Below are 19,013 nucleotides of genomic sequence, written 5' to 3'. Positions count from 1 at the left end.
TTATTTGTGTTTGGTGCAGGATATTTGAGCCTCAGACCTTGATTTCTAAGGTTGTATAGATTTTGCGTAGAGTCTGTTGCACAGACAGCCCACTACAGAGCAAGTGCAATAGCAGCAGTGTGCTGAACACAGCTCAGCACAGCATTTTTTCCTTCCCTTTTTGATGAAAAGCTTGATTCATACAGTTCAGGGCTTTGCATACTTCTTGGAGTCTTGAATAAAATAATTTGGATGGGCATAGAGGGATCCGATGAAATAAAGCCAATAGTGGAGCTCTGTGACTTCAGACCCTATACAAAATAAGAGTTCTCTTAGTCCTGTGACTCTGAACTACAGGTCAATACCCGCAGGTAGGCTAGAATTTCTGTAACTTAGTTTTTACATTTGAGGCAATAAAAATGTAATTAGTGTACAAACAGTATGAAGCAGCAGGGAGAGCAATAGTTAATGTATCAGTTGGGGGCTGAAACAGACATAAGGACAGGGGAAAAAAACAGTAGCAATGTAGCAAACAAAAAGACATTGGAATGCAATATTAAGCAGACAAATGTTAATCAGAATATAAGACTCTTAACAGCAAAACTGGAATGTAAACAGCTGTAGAAGCACAAATCTTTGTGAAAATTAGAGTGTTGCCACTACTGCAATCCAAACCACAGTCTAAGGCACTAGGCTTAAGGAAAAATGCAGTAATAAATGTCTAAATGAGGCTCAGATCATGCAGTAGTTCACAATTCTCTCACAACTACAAATTAAACTACAAGACTAAGGTCTGAGTTCAAAATACAAACACCCAACTTTTACAAGTAATTCTGCTTATGGGGATAGAAGTGCAGTATAATATATAAATGATGCTTAGATATTGCAGCAATTTACAAGTCTCCCACAATTGCAAATGAAGTTACAAACTTTTGTAGTGATGTTTGTGTCGTATTCCTCATGGTAAGAACAGTGCATTTCCTAGAGTATAAACCTATACCTGTTGTGAGCCACTGACTGATCAGAGAAAGTAAAAGAACTTTAAATTATATGCTTGAAACTATCCTACAAATATTACTTCCACTGGTAAATGTTTTCCATTATCAGCATGACATATGGAACTTATGTATTCTCTGCATCTAGGTCATACTTGATTCTGGTTTCCCAGAGATGGTAAATGCCCCATTTCTTTTTTGTTTGTCTCTTATAGATTGGAGCAGCTGGGGTTCAATGCACTTCTTCAGCTGATGATTGGTGTTCCATTGGAAATGGTACATGGCATTCTTCGAATCAGCCTGCTGTATCTTGCTGGTGTGCTGGCAGGTAGGTCACGTAAGAGGTCCCAACACTTATGTTGTCATAGTTACTGGGATACTTGTTGCACTTCTGACTCTTATGATCTTGGATTCTTCTTTAAATTCTATCATCTTGTATGTGATAGCATACCCTTTATCAGGGAGCCACAGCTGTAAATATTTTTATATTTCAAGATGAGGATAATTATTAAAGTTATTTAAACAGAATGTCACCCCCCATGTATTTCCAAGCACCAGTGGATAACCCAGGCATGTCATCACACCTGTTCCTGATGATACATAAGGTCCTACACTAGAGGAGCTCCCTAATTTATGTCAAATTTAAATAAATTCAGGGGATACATATAGTGTACCTGATGTAAACGTATGCATATTTAAAATTATATGGTACATTTTCTCAGGTCTTGCTGTATCAAGTGGTGGTTTTATCAAAATATTTCATTAAAAAAACATAACAATTCTATAAATTTAGAGGGCATTCCCCTACATCCTCATACCCGGGCTTCCTTTCTGAATCCATTGACAATATAACATCTTTAAAGTTGCCACCTTGGGAGATGTTTTAATATACCTGTTTGTTGATGAATCAGAGCCCAGTAGATGACAGCCACAACTTTGAAGGTTTGATGCCCAAAGCATGTATAATATCCTGCTAGATATTTTAAATTTATGCTAATCTCAATGTTGAACCAAATAAAATTTGCAAATTATAGTTATATATTGCTGACTTAAACTATGTGGTCATTTAATATAAATATATTTAATTTATTTTAGTAGTCTAAAAGTATTATTTTTTCAGTTTTAACAGCATAACTGTTTAAAATCTGGGAAAGGTTGGCACATATTTACTCACTCTGCTACCCTTTCCTAGGCTATAAGGTAGTTACTGCCATCAGACACTCCAAAGCCAGCTACTCTAAGGCTCTTACAAGGGTACCCAATTATACTGAGTGAAGTTAATACAAATAGTGTTTGACTAATACTGAAAGGTTTTCAGGAGTGGCCACAGTGTCACCAAATAAAAGTAAGTACTCTTAAAGGTTAAATATTATCTAAAAGACCAGCCACAATGAAAACTTTAAATATATTTAATAATAAATAATAAAAGAGCATGAAAATACTAAATAACTATTAACAATAAACACCAGAGTTTCAATCACAAAATAATATTAAAAAAATAACATAGGTGAATAGATTCTCACAGATATAGAAAAACAGTACATAACTAATCTCACTATATTTTTATGACTGATCTAACAAATTACTATTCCCTGTTTACTTACTAAAGCAAAGCAAGATGAAGTGGGTGAGAGATCCTTCTTTGCCAGGTTACAAAACCAGACTGTTCTAAGACTTCTATCTTATCAAGTATTAAAACATCATGACATCACATTCATCTGGTCATCTGACTTTGGTTCCCACACTATCCCCTTTACTAGAGGTTGCCAGGATTTAGTGCAGATGTGTTACCTTACATACTTAGAGCCTTGCTAAGATCTCTGTTGCAGCTTCTGGAAGTCATAACACAATTTCAAACTTCCACCCTTCCAGAGTAGCAATTAGTTCGCAACCAAGGACAATACAGAAGGCTTCCTAGTACAGACTTTTTGTCTCTGTCTGCATTGTGACCTGTGAGATACAATCTTTATGGCCTAAATTAAGTAATTTAATTTCAGGATATTTTAATAAAAGTTAGCTGGGGCTGAGCTTAACCTCTTCTCTTCCAGTATCCTGTTACAATATCAATTCAATAGTTATAGTGCAGTCTGACATACAAGTGTATTTCTTTTTCTGTCCAGCAGGATACACTGTTGGCACATTTGTAACATAAGCAGCTTTACAAATACATTTTCAACGCAAGCACCTGTACAAATCATTTTGATATGCAAATGACATATAATTCTTTACAAAACTCCAGTTAGCTATGCTGACATATGGTACACATCCACTGCCCTACTTCTCCTGGCATAGCTGGCAATACTTCACACCATCACTGTCCATTTGGGACCTACTGTGGATGTGTCCTTTGGGAAGTTCGGGCAATGAACTTTGCTGAGCTGAAATAGCAGGAAAGCTAGCCAAGGCCTGCAGCCATGACCTTTATTTGACAGGCTGTTCCCAGAAGGGCTGTGTGTGACTGAGCCATTGTAGCAGGGTTACCAAAATGGACTTTGAGCCTTACCCGTAAGGCATGGTAACCAGTGTGAATATTTTGTAGAAATGGCCAAGGGGAAAAAAAACAATTATGTTTTTGTCTGATTTTTCAAATAAACCTGAGTGTTTTTTACATATTTGTGCCTTGAGTGGCTTTAAGACTCGACTAGACAGACACAAATACTTGTCTGATTTCAGAATATAAAACGTAAACAGGACCCTGCTCTAAATCCTTATCTTTTTCATAGCTCAGCTAACATAATGCATTTATTCAGCATTTTCTCCTTTGCATGGCATATTAGATGTTACTGCTAGCTTCAGCTTCCTGCTGTGGTAATCAGCATACAAAGAAAGACGTAGATCCTTATACAATGAAGCATTTTAAGCTTCAAATGTTTAGATTCTTTGTACTAGCATCTTTTGTCAATATTAAGTTATTATGAATAAGCAGATATTTAAAAAGATACTTGTCATCATATAGCACCATATGTCATGTACGATAAGATTCTTCTGAGAAGCATCTATTAGGAAGAAAAGGAGGATGAAACGCTGGGACTTCATGACAAGTATTTGACATGTTCCTTGTCCTGTGCTTTATCATGTAGAAGTAAAATGTAGATATTAATGTACTAGCCCATCTCACCTCAATAACAATTCTATTCACCTGCCATGTCATGCCTTAGCTTTTGTATTTTACTAAATGCTGAGGGCACTGCTGGTACATGCAGAACATGGTGTACCTATCCTGTCTATCACTTCCATGTTTGCAAAAGCAGTTTTGAGCAGTTTATACTACAGTGATGTGAGTATTACCTCTTTGATTAGCCATCCACATGTACTGCTCTTCCATATTACTTTACAGTCTAACTATTCCCAGATGGCACATTTAATTTATCCTTAGTATAATAAATAAGAAAAATACATAAAAATAAACTTAACCATCAGGGAAATCATGTCATAGTTATGTAAATACAAAAACAGTATGATGTAGATCTATGTTTATTGTGGGTCACACTAGCAGAATTGTTACAATAATGTCAGAATGAGCAACCTGAGGTCCATGTTCCATCACAAGTCTCACATCTGAGCTACCAGTGCAGCACCTAGAGTTAGCGACAATCATTTCCAGTCCTCCTTCCTGGTAACTTAACTGAATTGAAAGCTTCAACTTTGAAGAGCCCCACTCAAAGAAAAACTAGCCCTTAATTATTCTGCTTCCATGGATAACAAAAGCTTCATGCTAAGAGCAACTGACTTCTATCTGTGAATCATATGCTCTTATTAAGCTTATGGCCAATGAATCCATCAAGTATGTCAGTCACATCACCCAGTACTGTGGAAGACTAAGTGTCCACAATTAAATTGATTTATCTGACAAATCCCAGGTGAAAATTTGTGGTCACCCATTCAGTCATCCAGATTGCTTTTAAAGGTTGCCAGGGAGGTACTCTGCTTGATGTACAATGGGAGGTCATTGCAGAGATGGGAGTAGGGGAGGTCATTCCAGAGATGGGGGTAGAGGAGGTCATTCCAGAAATGTGGAAGGGGAAGTATGTTGAATTAAATACTTGTTGTAGAAGCTGTTGATAATGTTCATAGGTTCATAGGTGTGTACTAGGCTATTAGCCCTGGAGCCTTTACAAGCCTAGCCCATAGGATTACCCTGGCATCATGCCACCCAACCTTAGTTTCCAGTGCCTCTGTTGAGTAGAGCTACTGGAGTGATCCACAGGTTGACTTTTCTATTTCCCATCCACTCATCAAAATTTCTCTTGTAGAGGGCCAGTGAGGTGCTCTGTTTGCCATGTATGGGAAGACTAGTCCATAGCATGGGCAGTCTCTGGGTTATGAACCTGTCCCTCCAGCACATTCTGTTGATTGTGGTAATGAGGTTGAGGTCTCTGGAGCATGTGGTGTGGAGGGATTGGGATTTCTTTAGATGTAGTATTTCTAACAGAGCTGGGTCAGACATGGCTTTGTAAGTCAAGCAGAGACCACCTCTAAATAGGCAATATGAGACAGAGAATAGTTGGAGTTTTTTGAGTCTGTCCATATAGGACAAGTGTTTAAGGCCTAGGATCCTCTTTGTGAAGTACTTTTGCAGCCTCTCCAGTTGTTGCAGGTGTCTAGTGAGGTACATGCCAAATGGGGAACTGTACTTGATGATTGGCCTAATGAGGGAAGAGTAGAGGGAGACAATGACCTCTTTCTTCCTGGATGCGAAACCCTTATTAATGAGATGTGCCACATAGAAGGACTTTCTGACCACAGTGACAGTATGGCAGTCAAAAGAGAGGTTGCTGTCAACCTGTGTTCCCAGATCTGGGAACTGGTTTTTCCCAAAGGGGATGACAACACATTTTTTGGCACTGAGCTTAAGGCCATGGTTCTGACACAAGTCGTTGGTCTCAGTGAGGTCTTTCTGTAGGATGTCAACATCACTTGGGAAGTTAATAATGGCTCCCAACTTGCAATCGTCTTCGTGTTGGACTGGACTTCTGAGAAGTAGATACCAAACAGGAGAGGACCCAGGACCAGTCCCTCTGGGACTCCACTCATGATTGGTCAGCAGTCTGACTTGGAGTCAGCTACTTTCACACTGTGAGTTCTGTCTGTGAGCCAGGTTGCAACCCACCTAGTTCTATAGGGGTTGATGCCTATCTTAGTGAGTTTTTCTATGATTCCTGAGTGGGGAATGGTATCAAAGGCCTTGGCCAGATCAAAGTAGGCTGTATGAACCACCTTGCCTTCATCCACAGCTCTGGTGACTGACAAAGAAGTCAACAAAGTTGAGCAGCCATGATCTACCCTTCACGAAACCAAACTGTGTGGGATCCAGAGTTTGTAGATTCCCCTTTATCCTTGTTTATTAGGTCCATGATGATGGTTTCCATAGTTTTGCATATCAGACTTGTCAGGCTAATGGGGCGATAATTCCCAGGGTCTGTAGTTGCTCCTCCTTTGTGGAGAGGGATGACTATAGCAGTGCACCATTCGGTAGGGACAAAGCCTGAGGTGAGGCTGTGATTGAACAGGGCACACAGGTGAGGTGCCAGTTCACTCTGTAATTCAAGTAGAACACAGACAGGGATATTGTCAGGTCCCATAGAAGCTGTATTCTTGGCCTTGGATAGTGCTGTTTTAACCTGTGCAGCAGTAATACTGGGTGCCTGGCTATCTACTGGTATTGTGATTGGTTCTTTGAGGGGGTAAAGTTGGTACTGAATCTGTCAGCCAGTATATTGGCAATATCTGTTGGCTCGGTATAGGAGGTAGCATTGTGCAGTAGCTCAGAGCAAATCTGTGTATTGCCATGGAGGTTCTTTACATAACTATAGAAGGCTTTGTGGTTGTCTTTATTATCTGCTGCAATTCTGTTTTCATAGCTAGCTTTAGAGGATTTGATGAGGGGTCTCAACTTTTTGTTGAGGCTGATAAGCAAGTTTTTCCAGTCTTGGGACTTCACCTTATTCCACGCCAGTTTTCTCCTTCTGTTGTAGAGTTTGTTTATGGCAGAGGACCACCAGATTGGCTTCCTTTTTTTGTAGGAGAACATCTCGGTTCTATTGGGTATGGTGAGAACCATGCATTTGTGTATGTGTTCATGCAGTGCATTGGTGTATGATTCAGCGGTCATGCAAATATTCTCCATTTGCATGGGTGCTGTGAAGTTAGCCACCTCTGTTCTTAGGAGCCCAAAATGAGCTTTGAAGAAGTTTTTCATTGTGGTTACCTTTGCGGTGGGGGTGGGGGTGGGATGTGGATTTCCAAGGTGATTAGTTTGTGGTCAGATCTAACCAGGGAGGAGTTGACTATTGGTGTAGAGCAATGGTCACCCATGTTAGTAATGATCAGGTCAAGGATCCTGCTACCTCATGTTGTATAGTATATCTCTAGAGTCCATGTTTGCTTTACCTCCAGTTCCATATAAATGAAGGAGTTCGAAGACTGTGGAAATGAGGTCATTCGTAGCATAGAATGCTAATTACAGGTGACCTTTTAAGCCTACATGAGCATAAGTAGAAGGATATGGCTTGTAGTGTAATACAGAACTGAAGGATACTAAGACCTATGATCTATTAGGTGAGTAAATCGAGGTTTCTAGAACTGATTAAGCTGCTGAATGAGGTATATACCAAGGGTGGGGTGTGGTTATAATCAATGATGAACCTTATAAGGGAGGAATAAATTGGGTTTGTATCTTCTATGGACCTTGAGGAGATACCATGAAGGATGTACAGTGCAGAAGGATTTTCTAGTCACAACAGACGTATGGTGGTCAAAGGAATATAGCAACAATATTAGGCAAGAGATCATCAGAACTTTAAGATGCCTAACTATGTACATTTTTAGGTGGACACACTTGAAAGTTCTTCTCACCCTTTTTGAGCATTTAATAGTATTTACACCCCAGTCGAGCAGGTTCTCACATAATAAGCCTGTGTGACTGTGTCTACCTATCCGATCATCAAGACTAGCCTTAAAGGTAGATGAAGTATTTATTTGTTAGACTTGCAGTGGTAACCTCTTCCATAGGCTGGGAGTATATTGGATTACAAACCTATTGCACCGAAGGTCTTGTTAATTTGTTGGAGTATACATAGGTCACTACTGTAGATGTTTGCAGAGCCACTAATTTTATGTTGAAATAGGAGATTCAATAGGATTTGATCTTTCACGTCCTGAAAAATGACACATAGGTCACCTAAAAGTGACTGATGGCTACTGAGTAAAAAGACAACCATTACTTTCTTAAGATAATGAAAGGATTTATGCCTTTAATTTTCTTGGTTTGAAATCTCTTGGGCTTTTCCAGCAGAATGATATGTTTAGATTTGTGCATATCAAATGGCACTGTATTCGACAATGCACTTGATAAAGGAAGAGCACAGCTGTAGGATGATGTCTTTAGATCTTAGTAAAAATTAAGAAATGTCATGTTGGTCCACTAACTGAAAATGCAAAACCACTGTAACACAAACATAATGTAATGTAATACCTTTTATTGAACCAACATAGGTTTTGCTTTTAGGCTAGCAGGAGTCCTACATAGGGAGCTGAGTTACTGATGTTAGATATAGTGCTTAAATATACAGTTGTGTCTAGAAAGGGAGGTGCATTATTTTTTTGTATTTGCTAAAAAGACATTTGACAAATGCAAGTATGAAAATAAATGTTCAGCTTGGATGTTTAGTATGACAATACACCTTTGAAACAGATACTGGGCAGATACTGTGTGTGTGTGTGTGTGTGTGTGTGTGTGTGTGTGTGTGTGTGTGTGTGTGTGTGTGTGTGTGTGTGTGTGTGTGCGTGTGTGCGTGTGTGTGTGTGTGTGTGTATGTGATACACTGCATGACCACAGGACTTCCACTGCTATAGCTGATCTTTATGCTCACTGATTCTGCTGTCCTTTGATATACTGCCTTGTGGCACAGGCAGCACTTATAAGAATGCTACTTTCCACCCCCCCAACTATTCCTGACTCCCTTTGTCACAACCTTTCCCGTACTTACTGTTACATCTCGTGCCCTTGATAGGTCATTGATACTTGTGTGCACCATATTATACTTCCACTGCTTTCTTGTGCTGACCACTTTGATTACCTCCTTCAATGTTTTACTACGTCTGAGACCCAAAGAGCACATTTTGCTGTAACTTGGTCTCTCCTTGCTAAGGCTTTTTCTAACTTGATGAATTAAAGTCCTAAAGTCCTTCTGTCTCTCGGCATGCTGGATATCCCTTCCTGCTTTACTTTTTATCACCTTTCTTACTTGCAACCTTCCTCACTCCAGTCACACCACCTCTGTGATCTCTACTGCTATGGCCAGGTGCCTCAACCCCTCTACTTTGCCAGGCTTCTTTCCTATTCCTACGATAGTCATCATCTCCACAGATTCTCCTATTCCCTCCTCTTCTTGTCCATCTGTGCCATGGGATTGAGATCCTCCACCTGCACTTGTTAACCCTTCCACAACTCCATCTCCATAGTCAGTACTAGTTTCTTGCTACTTTCTCCTCCTGATACTTCTCATTCCAATAAAATGTAATGCAAAATGTCACGGCTCTTTCCTGTCAAGTAACCCTGTCTTCACACTGGTGTCAGAATCTGTCCCAATGAGACACCCTCAAAGCCCAGAAAATTCTTTGAGTTTGCCATAAAATTAAAAAAGTACTTTTCCCTCCACATACAAAAAACATACAATATAGTCCACAGAGGCAGACAATTCATCCCTGCTGTATAAATGTGCATGTACACTCATGTGCGCGCGCGCGCGCGCACACACACACACACACACACGCACACGCACACGCACACACGCACACGCACACGCACACACACAAGCACACACACACACACACACACACACACACGCACGCACACACACACGCACACACGCACACACACACACACACACACACACACACACACTAAAGCTCTTGCTGTAACCAAGGAGTTGACCTTACACATTATTATTTTGGTATACAAGCACAATCAAATGCATTTATTGATTGGTTAGGTTCATAGGATGATACAAGGCTATTGGCCCGGAGGCCCTTATAAGCCTAGCCAAGAATTTCACCCATGTTACCTCAAAGTCAGCACCTATTTCCCCTGTCCAGTAGGGGTTAGTGATGGGTTCTTGAATTAGTACTAGGCTAACTGCCCTTGTGGGCCATTATAAACCTAGCCAATTGCCCCATGTGAGAATCAAACCCTGCACCTTTTGTCTGTAAGGTAAATACCTTGACCATTATGCCAACTCCCTGAAGAACACTTCATTCTACATAAAAGTACTAGAGAAATAACATATTAAGTACACATTTTCAGAATTGATTAGGCCTCCCTTGAACTAAGATTTAGCCTTTCCATACAGGCTGACTAGTGTCAACATCTAGCAAGTACTGTTGTAGAGGAATTTCTCTTCTACACTGACACTAATTCACAGAATGCTTTGTCATCTGAAAATCAGACATCAGACAAAAATGGTACAAAAGGCTGGCATGGCAAACAATTCCAAGATAATTACATGTTCTCCAGACTCTCAGCCTCTGTGGTGGTTAAGGAATGGAGAGCATGTGCAGTTAAGTACTCTGTTTATTATCTGAGGTGAGTAGAATGCCAGTAGAAGTATTACTAGGCTAGGGCCAATGGAAAATGTGTTGCTGCATGACAATGCATGTGGCAGAAAAATCTTTAGTTAAGGATCTGGTACAAGGAGCAAACTAAACTTAGGTATTCCACTGTGAAACTGGTTGTTTTGAAACCACTTCTCTGAATATTTAAAATCTGTGTATGTGAGATACAAAAGGCAGTAGCTCTGCATATAGCAATTGCATTTATTTCATCTCAGTTCAGGTACTTTAAATATTTTTTTTGCTGTGCTTGCTGCAGTTCACTAGGCTTTTATAATTATGTTCCAAATAGCCTTCATGACTTTAGCATTTCTGCTAAGTCTGCCATCATTCATTTTGCACTGTCTATTAATTTCACAGAATACTGTAGTGTTGTGCTCTGTCTGTGCTGCGTCTTTTGATGGAAGTTTGCATGCCCAGGGATTCGCTAGTGCATTTAGATCCCAGTTCATCCATAAAAGCAAGACATCTGTGTCTCAAATGTCAATCATTGCCAACAAAAAATCAGTTGCGTAAATCAACCTGTTAACAACTACACTGAGGCTAGAGAGGCTGTTTATAGCAGCTGAGCAAGTTCACAGTGGGTAGTCAGCTGCAGCATGCCAACAGATTCAAGTGACCATGAATTTTCTTGTGCCGCTACAGCACAGAGGGTTTCTGTGATTGTGCAGTTCAAGATAAAGGACAAGCACCGCAAGCCAAGCAATTAGCCCGTGATGGTAGTTGGGGTAGGTATCAACAATTTGCTACTTCACACGAGAGATCCTGTGGTCCTGTCCATTATATGCCATTGAGTCCTTTGGCAGTGTACACCATGTGCCCTTACTTTGGGAAGTGATAGTACCTGTAATCTTATCTCTTATAAATTGTGACTCTTGTACATCCTGTTATGCCTATTCCAATGCTATGATGCATCCTTACTCAGTTTCTCTACATTTATTTCAGATTGCAGCATTTTATTTTATTCTTGTACTATGGCTTAATTTTTTATTTCAATTGTCAGCCCTTACCTTCATGCAAAGATCTGTGCGACTGTGGCTTTTCACACCGTGTCAGTTGTTTTCACATCTGCTGTGGACCCGGAGATGAGGACAGTTGGAGCTGTGTATCCTATGGCTCATCTCTCTCATGATCTGGCTGTATCTAAGGGTTACTCAGCACTACGTTCTGCAGGATGTGGCAGACAATTGATATATGGCTTGTCTTCTGCTGTGAATTGAAGTGTGCCACCCGTGCTGTGTATACAGAAGAAATGCATCTTCAAGCGCCTGGAGATACATTCTGCAAGAGATTATGGCAGTGGTTCCCAAACTTTTTTGATTTTCGGCTCTCTTGCTGAATCTAGGTTTTCCCAAGGTGTCCCCCACCCCGTGGCACGCTGCCCGACTGGACTAGGAGACGTGGGGAGAAAAGCTCAAAAGTACAATAAAAAGACAATTACCAAAAGAAAAAGTGGACATTCTGCTTAACAGCATAACACTGATCTACTATGGTTGAGAAGTAAGCAAACCTAATGGCAACCTTATTAACTTTAAGTTTATAAAAGCAATATTTAAAATCTGCCCCTATTATTTGGCTCTGTCCAGCATACCTCTCAACTGTATAGATTTTTGCAGAATGTCCAGTTTTTGCCTCATATTTTTGGTCTTTTTCTCATAAAATTGTTTTCTGACAAATCACTGACAGATCATTGGGGTTGAAGTCAGAAAATAATGACAGACAGTTGAGTTTCATACTTCATACCCTTCAGAAAATTCATGCTAATGCAAAACCTGCATTTCTATCAACTTTCTAAGTTTGTGAGAGCAGTACTTAAAAGTGTCCCTATTTTGTGCCTTTGTACCCCCACTATTTTTGGCTTTGTCCAGATTTCTTGATCTAAGAGAGTGAGAGGTATGTGTCCAGTGCTATGGTCCAGACTTACACAGACCTCATTGCTGCTGCTGCCAGGATCACTCTCCCTCTTCACTCTCCCCCCGTGACACACACATATACACACACACACACACACACACACACACACACACACACACACACACACACACACACACAGTCTCTTTTGCATTCATGCACACATTCACTCACACACATCGCTCTCACTCTTTTCCGATCTCTCACACGGTCATAGTCACTCCCTCATTCATACCTGCATTCACTCACACATCACTCTTACTCTCCCAATCTCACACATACATACACACAGTCACTTCCTCATTCATACCTGCATTCATTCACACATTGCTCTCACTCTCCTGATCTCACACATACACACACACAGCCACTTCCTCATTCATACCTGCATTCACTCACACATCACTATCACTCTCCCGATCTCACACACACAGCCACTTCTTCATTCATTCCTGCATTCATTCACACATCGCTCTCACTCTCCCGATCACACACACACACACACACACACACACACACACACACACACACACACACACACACACACACACACACACACACACACACACACACACATACACAGAGCCACTTCCTCACTCATTCCTGCATTCATTCACACATCGCTTTCACTCCCCCGATCTCACACACATACACGCACAGCCACTTCTTCATTCATTCCTGCATTCCCTCACACATTGCTCTCACTCTCACTCTCACTCTCCTGATCTCTCTCACACACACAGACACTTTTGCTTTCATAGATAAATTCACTCACACATGCAGACAGACACACACTCATACAGGCATTCACTTGCCTGACGGCCCAGTTCCAAGTGCTCCATGGCCCAGTACTGGTCCGCGGCCCGGTGGTTAGGGACCACTGCTATACTTGATGCTAGTTCTGCTAAAAAGCTACAGTGTAGGTCTAGACTTAGTTCGCCACAAACTAATAAACTTAGCTGCAAAATAAACTGCAAACTGTTTGCGGTTTATTTTGCAGCTAAGCTTATTAGTTCACGGCGCACCTGTGAGGAAGCCGCAGCTCCCAGGGCGCTGTGAGCAGGTGTTTGTGGGAAGTGTACCAATCTTAGCAGACATGATCTTTTGGAAATATCTTACATCACCTAAAAGAAAATTATGGGATGTCCATGCAGAGTCCAGCTTATGGTACATGGTATAGGAATGTCAGACAATGTTATTCACCTTGGACTGCATGGTGAAACATCAATGAGGCAGCCTTTGTGGTTGCATACTAGCAAGCAGCTAAATGAGTAGTTTGTGCTCCTACTGAGTTATGCATGGGCATCATCCAAAGCCAGTTTTCTTATGCTTAGTTGTGTGCCATCCACTGTACCAAGCATGCTTTGTGAGTAGCATACTGTGCGGAAGTCTTGCATGATAGGGGAATTTGCTTAAAGTGTGTTTACAACCTTTATAAAATGGTCTGCATGTCCCAGCAAGCAGTCCACAAACTGCTGCAGGATGCAACTGGCAGATGCCTGAGATATGCCTGTTATGTCCTTTGTGAGTCTTTCTGAGGTGCTTGTGGCCATGCTTGTCACAGCAGTTATTTATTTAGTAACATTTTGTTGACCATGTTAGTCCCACTAGGCTTATAGCCTCTTTTCCTGGGAGACCCAAGATGGTATTCATACTGACTAAGAAGAAATTTGGCCAGGATACTGGGGAATTTTCTCTACTCTTTTCAGAAGTGATGCCATGAGCCATTTCTGGAAGCACATATCATGAAGGAGGAGTGACACAAACTGTGTGAGCAAAGCAGAATTGTGAGTGTTATGGATGACAGTTGCAAAAGAGATACATTGACTGTGGATATAAATGATGCTTGTAGATTGATGCATATCCTTATTATGGAATTACAAGCTGGTGGTCTAGATAGTGATGTTTTGTTAAAATGATACATGAGAAGGAATCAAGTCATGAAGTTACAGCTCCTTGCTCACAGATTGTTTCAAAAGCATGATGGGGCAGAAGGAGAGGATGGTGTGCAAACTCATGATAGACTGGATGAATGTAATGGTGTGGTGGAAAAGGAAGAAAATATGTGGAATGGTGGTGAAGGTGTGCAAGTGACTGAGAGACGGACATTTGTGGTTGCTGCTGCAAAAACTGTAAATGCAACCGTGGCAATAGAGAAAATATAACTGTCTGGCAAAGACAAAAAGCTATTATAAAAAATAGAGACTAAGAATAGGGAACCAATGCATTTTTTTTTTTGTCTGGGACAATTTAGTACTTCCACTAGGGTAAAACCAGAGGATATTAGGGTCTTTGTACACATGGACTCTAAAAAGTTTTGTGAACTAATGTTTGAAACTTTAGGAAGGGCTAAACCATTTTTACAAGGTTTAATGCAAATTCATTTTCTGAGCCTTGAAATACATTGCAAGAGACACAAATTATACACTTAAAAGAAAGATAAAACTAAAATTTAGAATTGCAGATGTGACTAAAGAGGAAATAAGACATTATGTTCATGAAAAATATAAAGAAGAATATGAGATAAAAGCATGTTTTGATGATAAAAAATGTGGAATGAGGCATAAGAAGTGAATATTTGTTTAAATGCTACAGAGGGGAAAATTTGTCACCTTATTTTGAATAACAAAAAAATGGAAGCTAAAGTATTGGAGGACCAAAAAACCCATTTTTATTGTGAATCTGATGAGTATTGAATTAGTGGATGTCCAAAAAGAAGTGCATGCAGTGCAGATGACTGTATAATATTATGTAAAAAGTGTGAGCATAATCAGAATTTTTGGTTTGACTGTGAATCTGACAGTGTTGAAGTAGTTACTATGAATAAGGATAAACAGCCAAAAAGAAATTAGATAAACGTTAATAAAAATGTGAATGAAGTTTGCGATATAGATATAAAGGGAAAATAAAATGTCAGCAGTATAATTTGAAAATGAAGGTAAAGTGTATAATGTGGAAGAGTAGATTATGCATGATAATTGAAATAATGAAGTTGAAATGAGTGATTTTGGAAAGGGGGAAATAATCTATTAGTAATATACTGTGAAAAAAGAAATTAAGATTACAATTGCAAAAATAAATGGTAATTTATCTATTGTGTTATTAAATGTCAAAAGTTTCATAAATAAAAGGAGAAGATTAAATACTGTGGTAGGATATAAAAAACAAAATTGTGATACTGTATTTTTACTGGATGTAAGGTTGTTAAATGATTAACAAAGAGAACAGTTTGAAGATACATGGAGCAGTAATGTGAAACTATATTTTGGGGGTCGCATTTTTGAAAAAAGAACATGTTACAATATTAGCTGTTATGACTGTAGTTCCAGGTAGGTGTACAATTGTGGATGTTAGAAACAAGGGTAAAATGTGGAGCTTTATAGTGATATATGCTCCAACTATAGGTAAAAAGGGGAAATTAATTTCAAGAAATTAAAATGATTCATACAGTACATGGATATTATTACAGGGTATTTTAACCATAATTTAAGAAAATAGTATGGAAAATAAACTTATGCAGGTATGTAGACAGATATGAACATGAGAAACTTGGTGTTAGGTAAGAAAAACAAATTACATGCTACATAGAAATATAAAAAGTGAGATTCACTATATAGTGTATTTGTGGGTTTGGAGGAGAGAAGGGATGTAACAAAAGGGGTAAAATTTTCAGATCTTTGAGCAATAAAATTAGAAATATTGAATGTGGAGGATTATATTATAAATGCAAAGGCTGACGAAATGTTAGTAGGAGAAATAGCTAAGGAGTTACATTTCAGTCATGAAATGGGCAAATCATGGTAGTTCATATCTTGTGATGAATTGTTATGATAACATAAAAGTTGGTGGTGTACATATTAAGAAAAATATAAAAAAGAGATGCATTTTTTCTGCAAAAATGAAAAGATGAAATATAAGACTTTAATACACAGTATAAAGATTATGACAGAAAAGAGGGAAATAATAAATAAAAGGGAATATATGAAGAAATATGAAAGGAGCAGGCATGTGATAATAAATATTTGTTGCAGGGTAAGGTGGAAGAAGTATCACCCTTGTTTGAGTAAACGAAGAGGAGAGAATGGATGCTTTAAAAGACATGAATGGGAACAAGAAATATGCTTTGACAAAAATTTTGAAGATTGTAGAAGAGCATGTTGAAAGTTTATATAATGAGAATGGTAATGATTTAAAGGTAAATTTGAATTTAAATAAAATAAACTGTATTCAAGCAAAATAAGTAGAAATGGTCTTAATGTTAGAGGAGTTTGAAAAGTTTTGGTAGATATTAAAAAATAAGTGTATACCTGGGCTGGATGGGTTGATTTCTGAATGTTGTATACAATTGGACTGTTATAAAAAATGTATTATAATTAAGGTTATGAATTATGTGTTAAAGAATGAGAGAGTGTATCAGGGAATTATTGTATTTTTATAAGAAAAAGGATGACAAGAATAAAAGGAAGAATGGAGGCAATTACACTTAATACAGACTAAATTTTTTTAATGAATTTGTTGCAAAAAAAAGAATACATGAAATGTTAAAGGGCTTAATTAATGAAGACTTAAGGAATTAAAGGAAATGGATGAAAGGCTTATTGATTATGGTAAAATAAATTCAAAATGAAACGAGGGAAGCAAAGTCGATTACATGCGATATGGAGAAAGCATATGACTGTATTAGTCACAAGACTAAGTTTGGAATATTGGAACAATATTGGTCTGGGGGGAATGTTAAGTCTTATTAAATCTGCATATAGAAATTTGGTCATTAGAGCAGGTCTATATTGAATAATCAAAAACTGAATTCAACAAATGGTATTTACATCAAAAATAACGTTCAGCGAATTCTGAATATTGCAATCACAGTACGGTGAAGATCAGAAAATTTGCTCTTTCCTCACTGTAGTGCAATCTTGGATTTCGTATATATAACTATTTATTTATTTCCAGTTTGATGACCGGGGAGGTCCATTGGACTCAAAGAGCCCATTTTCAATGGAGGCCCGGGGAGAAAAGCTCCACAATACAAAGTACAAGCTACATAAAACAAAGTACAATACATAGTTGCAAAGGTACCAGTTAAACAACTTGTAACTAAGAATAGCAAAACTAAGCAAAGTTAAACTGCAACATGAAGTAAAATATAATACATATTTACATGTTTACTGGTTGAGAAACAGTAGTACAGAGTTAAAGTTTGTACAGATGTTTGAAACATCTGAGAATGGTATAAAAGTAACATTAATATAGGGTTAATCCCTAGTGTGCAAGGAAGAATAAACCTTATGTGTAATGAATGTATTTATGTATTAAGCAGGTTAGGTAGGTACAGTGCAATTGCATTTCTATTTATAGGAGAGGTAAGAATGTAGCTGGGTTTTGAAGAGTTAAAAGTTTTCATAGAGTCTTAGAGATGGAGGGAGAGAGTTCCATTTTTTGGCTAGGGAAAAGAATAGGAGAAGCTGACCAGTGGGACGATTTGGTCTGTATACAGATATTAGATTTTGGTGGGCAGATCTTAGAGATCTGTGTGGGGTGTATAATGGTAAGATGTTTGTTAGTGCTGGCCATTTAGTTGATTTAAAAATAAGCTTGTGAGCTGTGATAAGTTGAAGGTAGTCTAGGTAGTTGGGAAGTTCTAGCCATTGCAGCTGGTGGAGAGATATACAATGGTAAGTGGAGTATTTGGATGTGGTTGCAAACTTTGAGATTTTGTTGTAACAGGTTTCCAGTTTAGAAGAGATGGAGGAAGATAGGTTGGTTAGTAGGGGAGTACCATACATCAGTGAAGGTAGTAAGTAGGTAGTGGCAAGGGTCTGTCTTGTTGAAGGGGAGAGGAAGTGGGAGTTTCTGTACAGTATGCCAAGTTTCCGATGGGTTTTCTTAATATTTAGCTGAATATGGGTATCAAATTTTAGGTGTTCACCAATAGTAACCCCAAGAAGTTTAGCAAAAGGAACAACTTCTATAGTGGAGTTGGCATGGCTGATAATATTGAAAGAGGTTTTGTCGAGGGGGAGAGATTTTGAGGGGGAGAATAGTAGGATTTTTGATTTGTTGGCATTCAGAGAGAGATGATTTTTTAGCGGGGGGTGTGGGGTGCAGCCCCCCAAAAGAGCAAATTCGCTGAATGGTATTTTCAATGTAAATACCATTGAGTGAATTCAACTTTTGATTATTTAATATAGACCCATTAGAGCAGCTATGAATGGATGGTTTAGTAAGGAAATTAAAATAAAAAGAGGAGTAAAGCAGGGATGTCCTCTTAGAGGGATGGTATTTGCATTAGTGATAAATATTGTTATTACTATAGTAAAAGGGAAAGAAAAAGATGCGGAAGTGATATCTTAAGATAAAGTAAGGATACAAGTGTATTTACCTTATACTGGTGATTTGGTTATAATAGTTAAGAGAAAGGTTGAGTAGCAGTGGCATAAATGGTAACAGGATTAAAAATAAACAAAAAGTAAAGAATATGGGAAATGTATTAAGGTGGGAGGAATTTATTCTAATAAA

At 38.7% G+C, this 19,013-nt stretch overlaps 1 protein-coding gene across 2 annotated transcripts in view; it reads left to right on the top strand.

Annotated features, from left to right (window-relative positions):
* RHBDL1 (rhomboid like 1) overlaps positions 1 to 19,013 on the top strand; it is a 2,391,317-nt gene that overhangs the window by 1,624,743 nt on the left and 747,561 nt on the right. For both annotated transcript variants that reach the window (XM_044089306.1, XM_044089307.1), the window contains one exon: positions 1,190 to 1,302. In XM_044089306.1, coding sequence (XP_043945241.1) covers positions 1,190 to 1,302 — 113 coding nt within the window. The remainder of the gene's footprint in view (positions 1 to 1,189; positions 1,303 to 19,013) is intronic.

Source organism: Protopterus annectens, chromosome 12.part0, assembly GCF_019279795.1.
Source record: "Protopterus annectens isolate FY-2018-M chromosome 12.part0, PAN1.0, whole genome shotgun sequence".
NCBI classification, from domain to species: domain Eukaryota; kingdom Metazoa; phylum Chordata; order Ceratodontiformes; family Protopteridae; genus Protopterus; species Protopterus annectens.
Note: the sequence above shows the minus strand (reverse complement) of the source record. Positions and strands in the feature narration are given on the sequence as shown.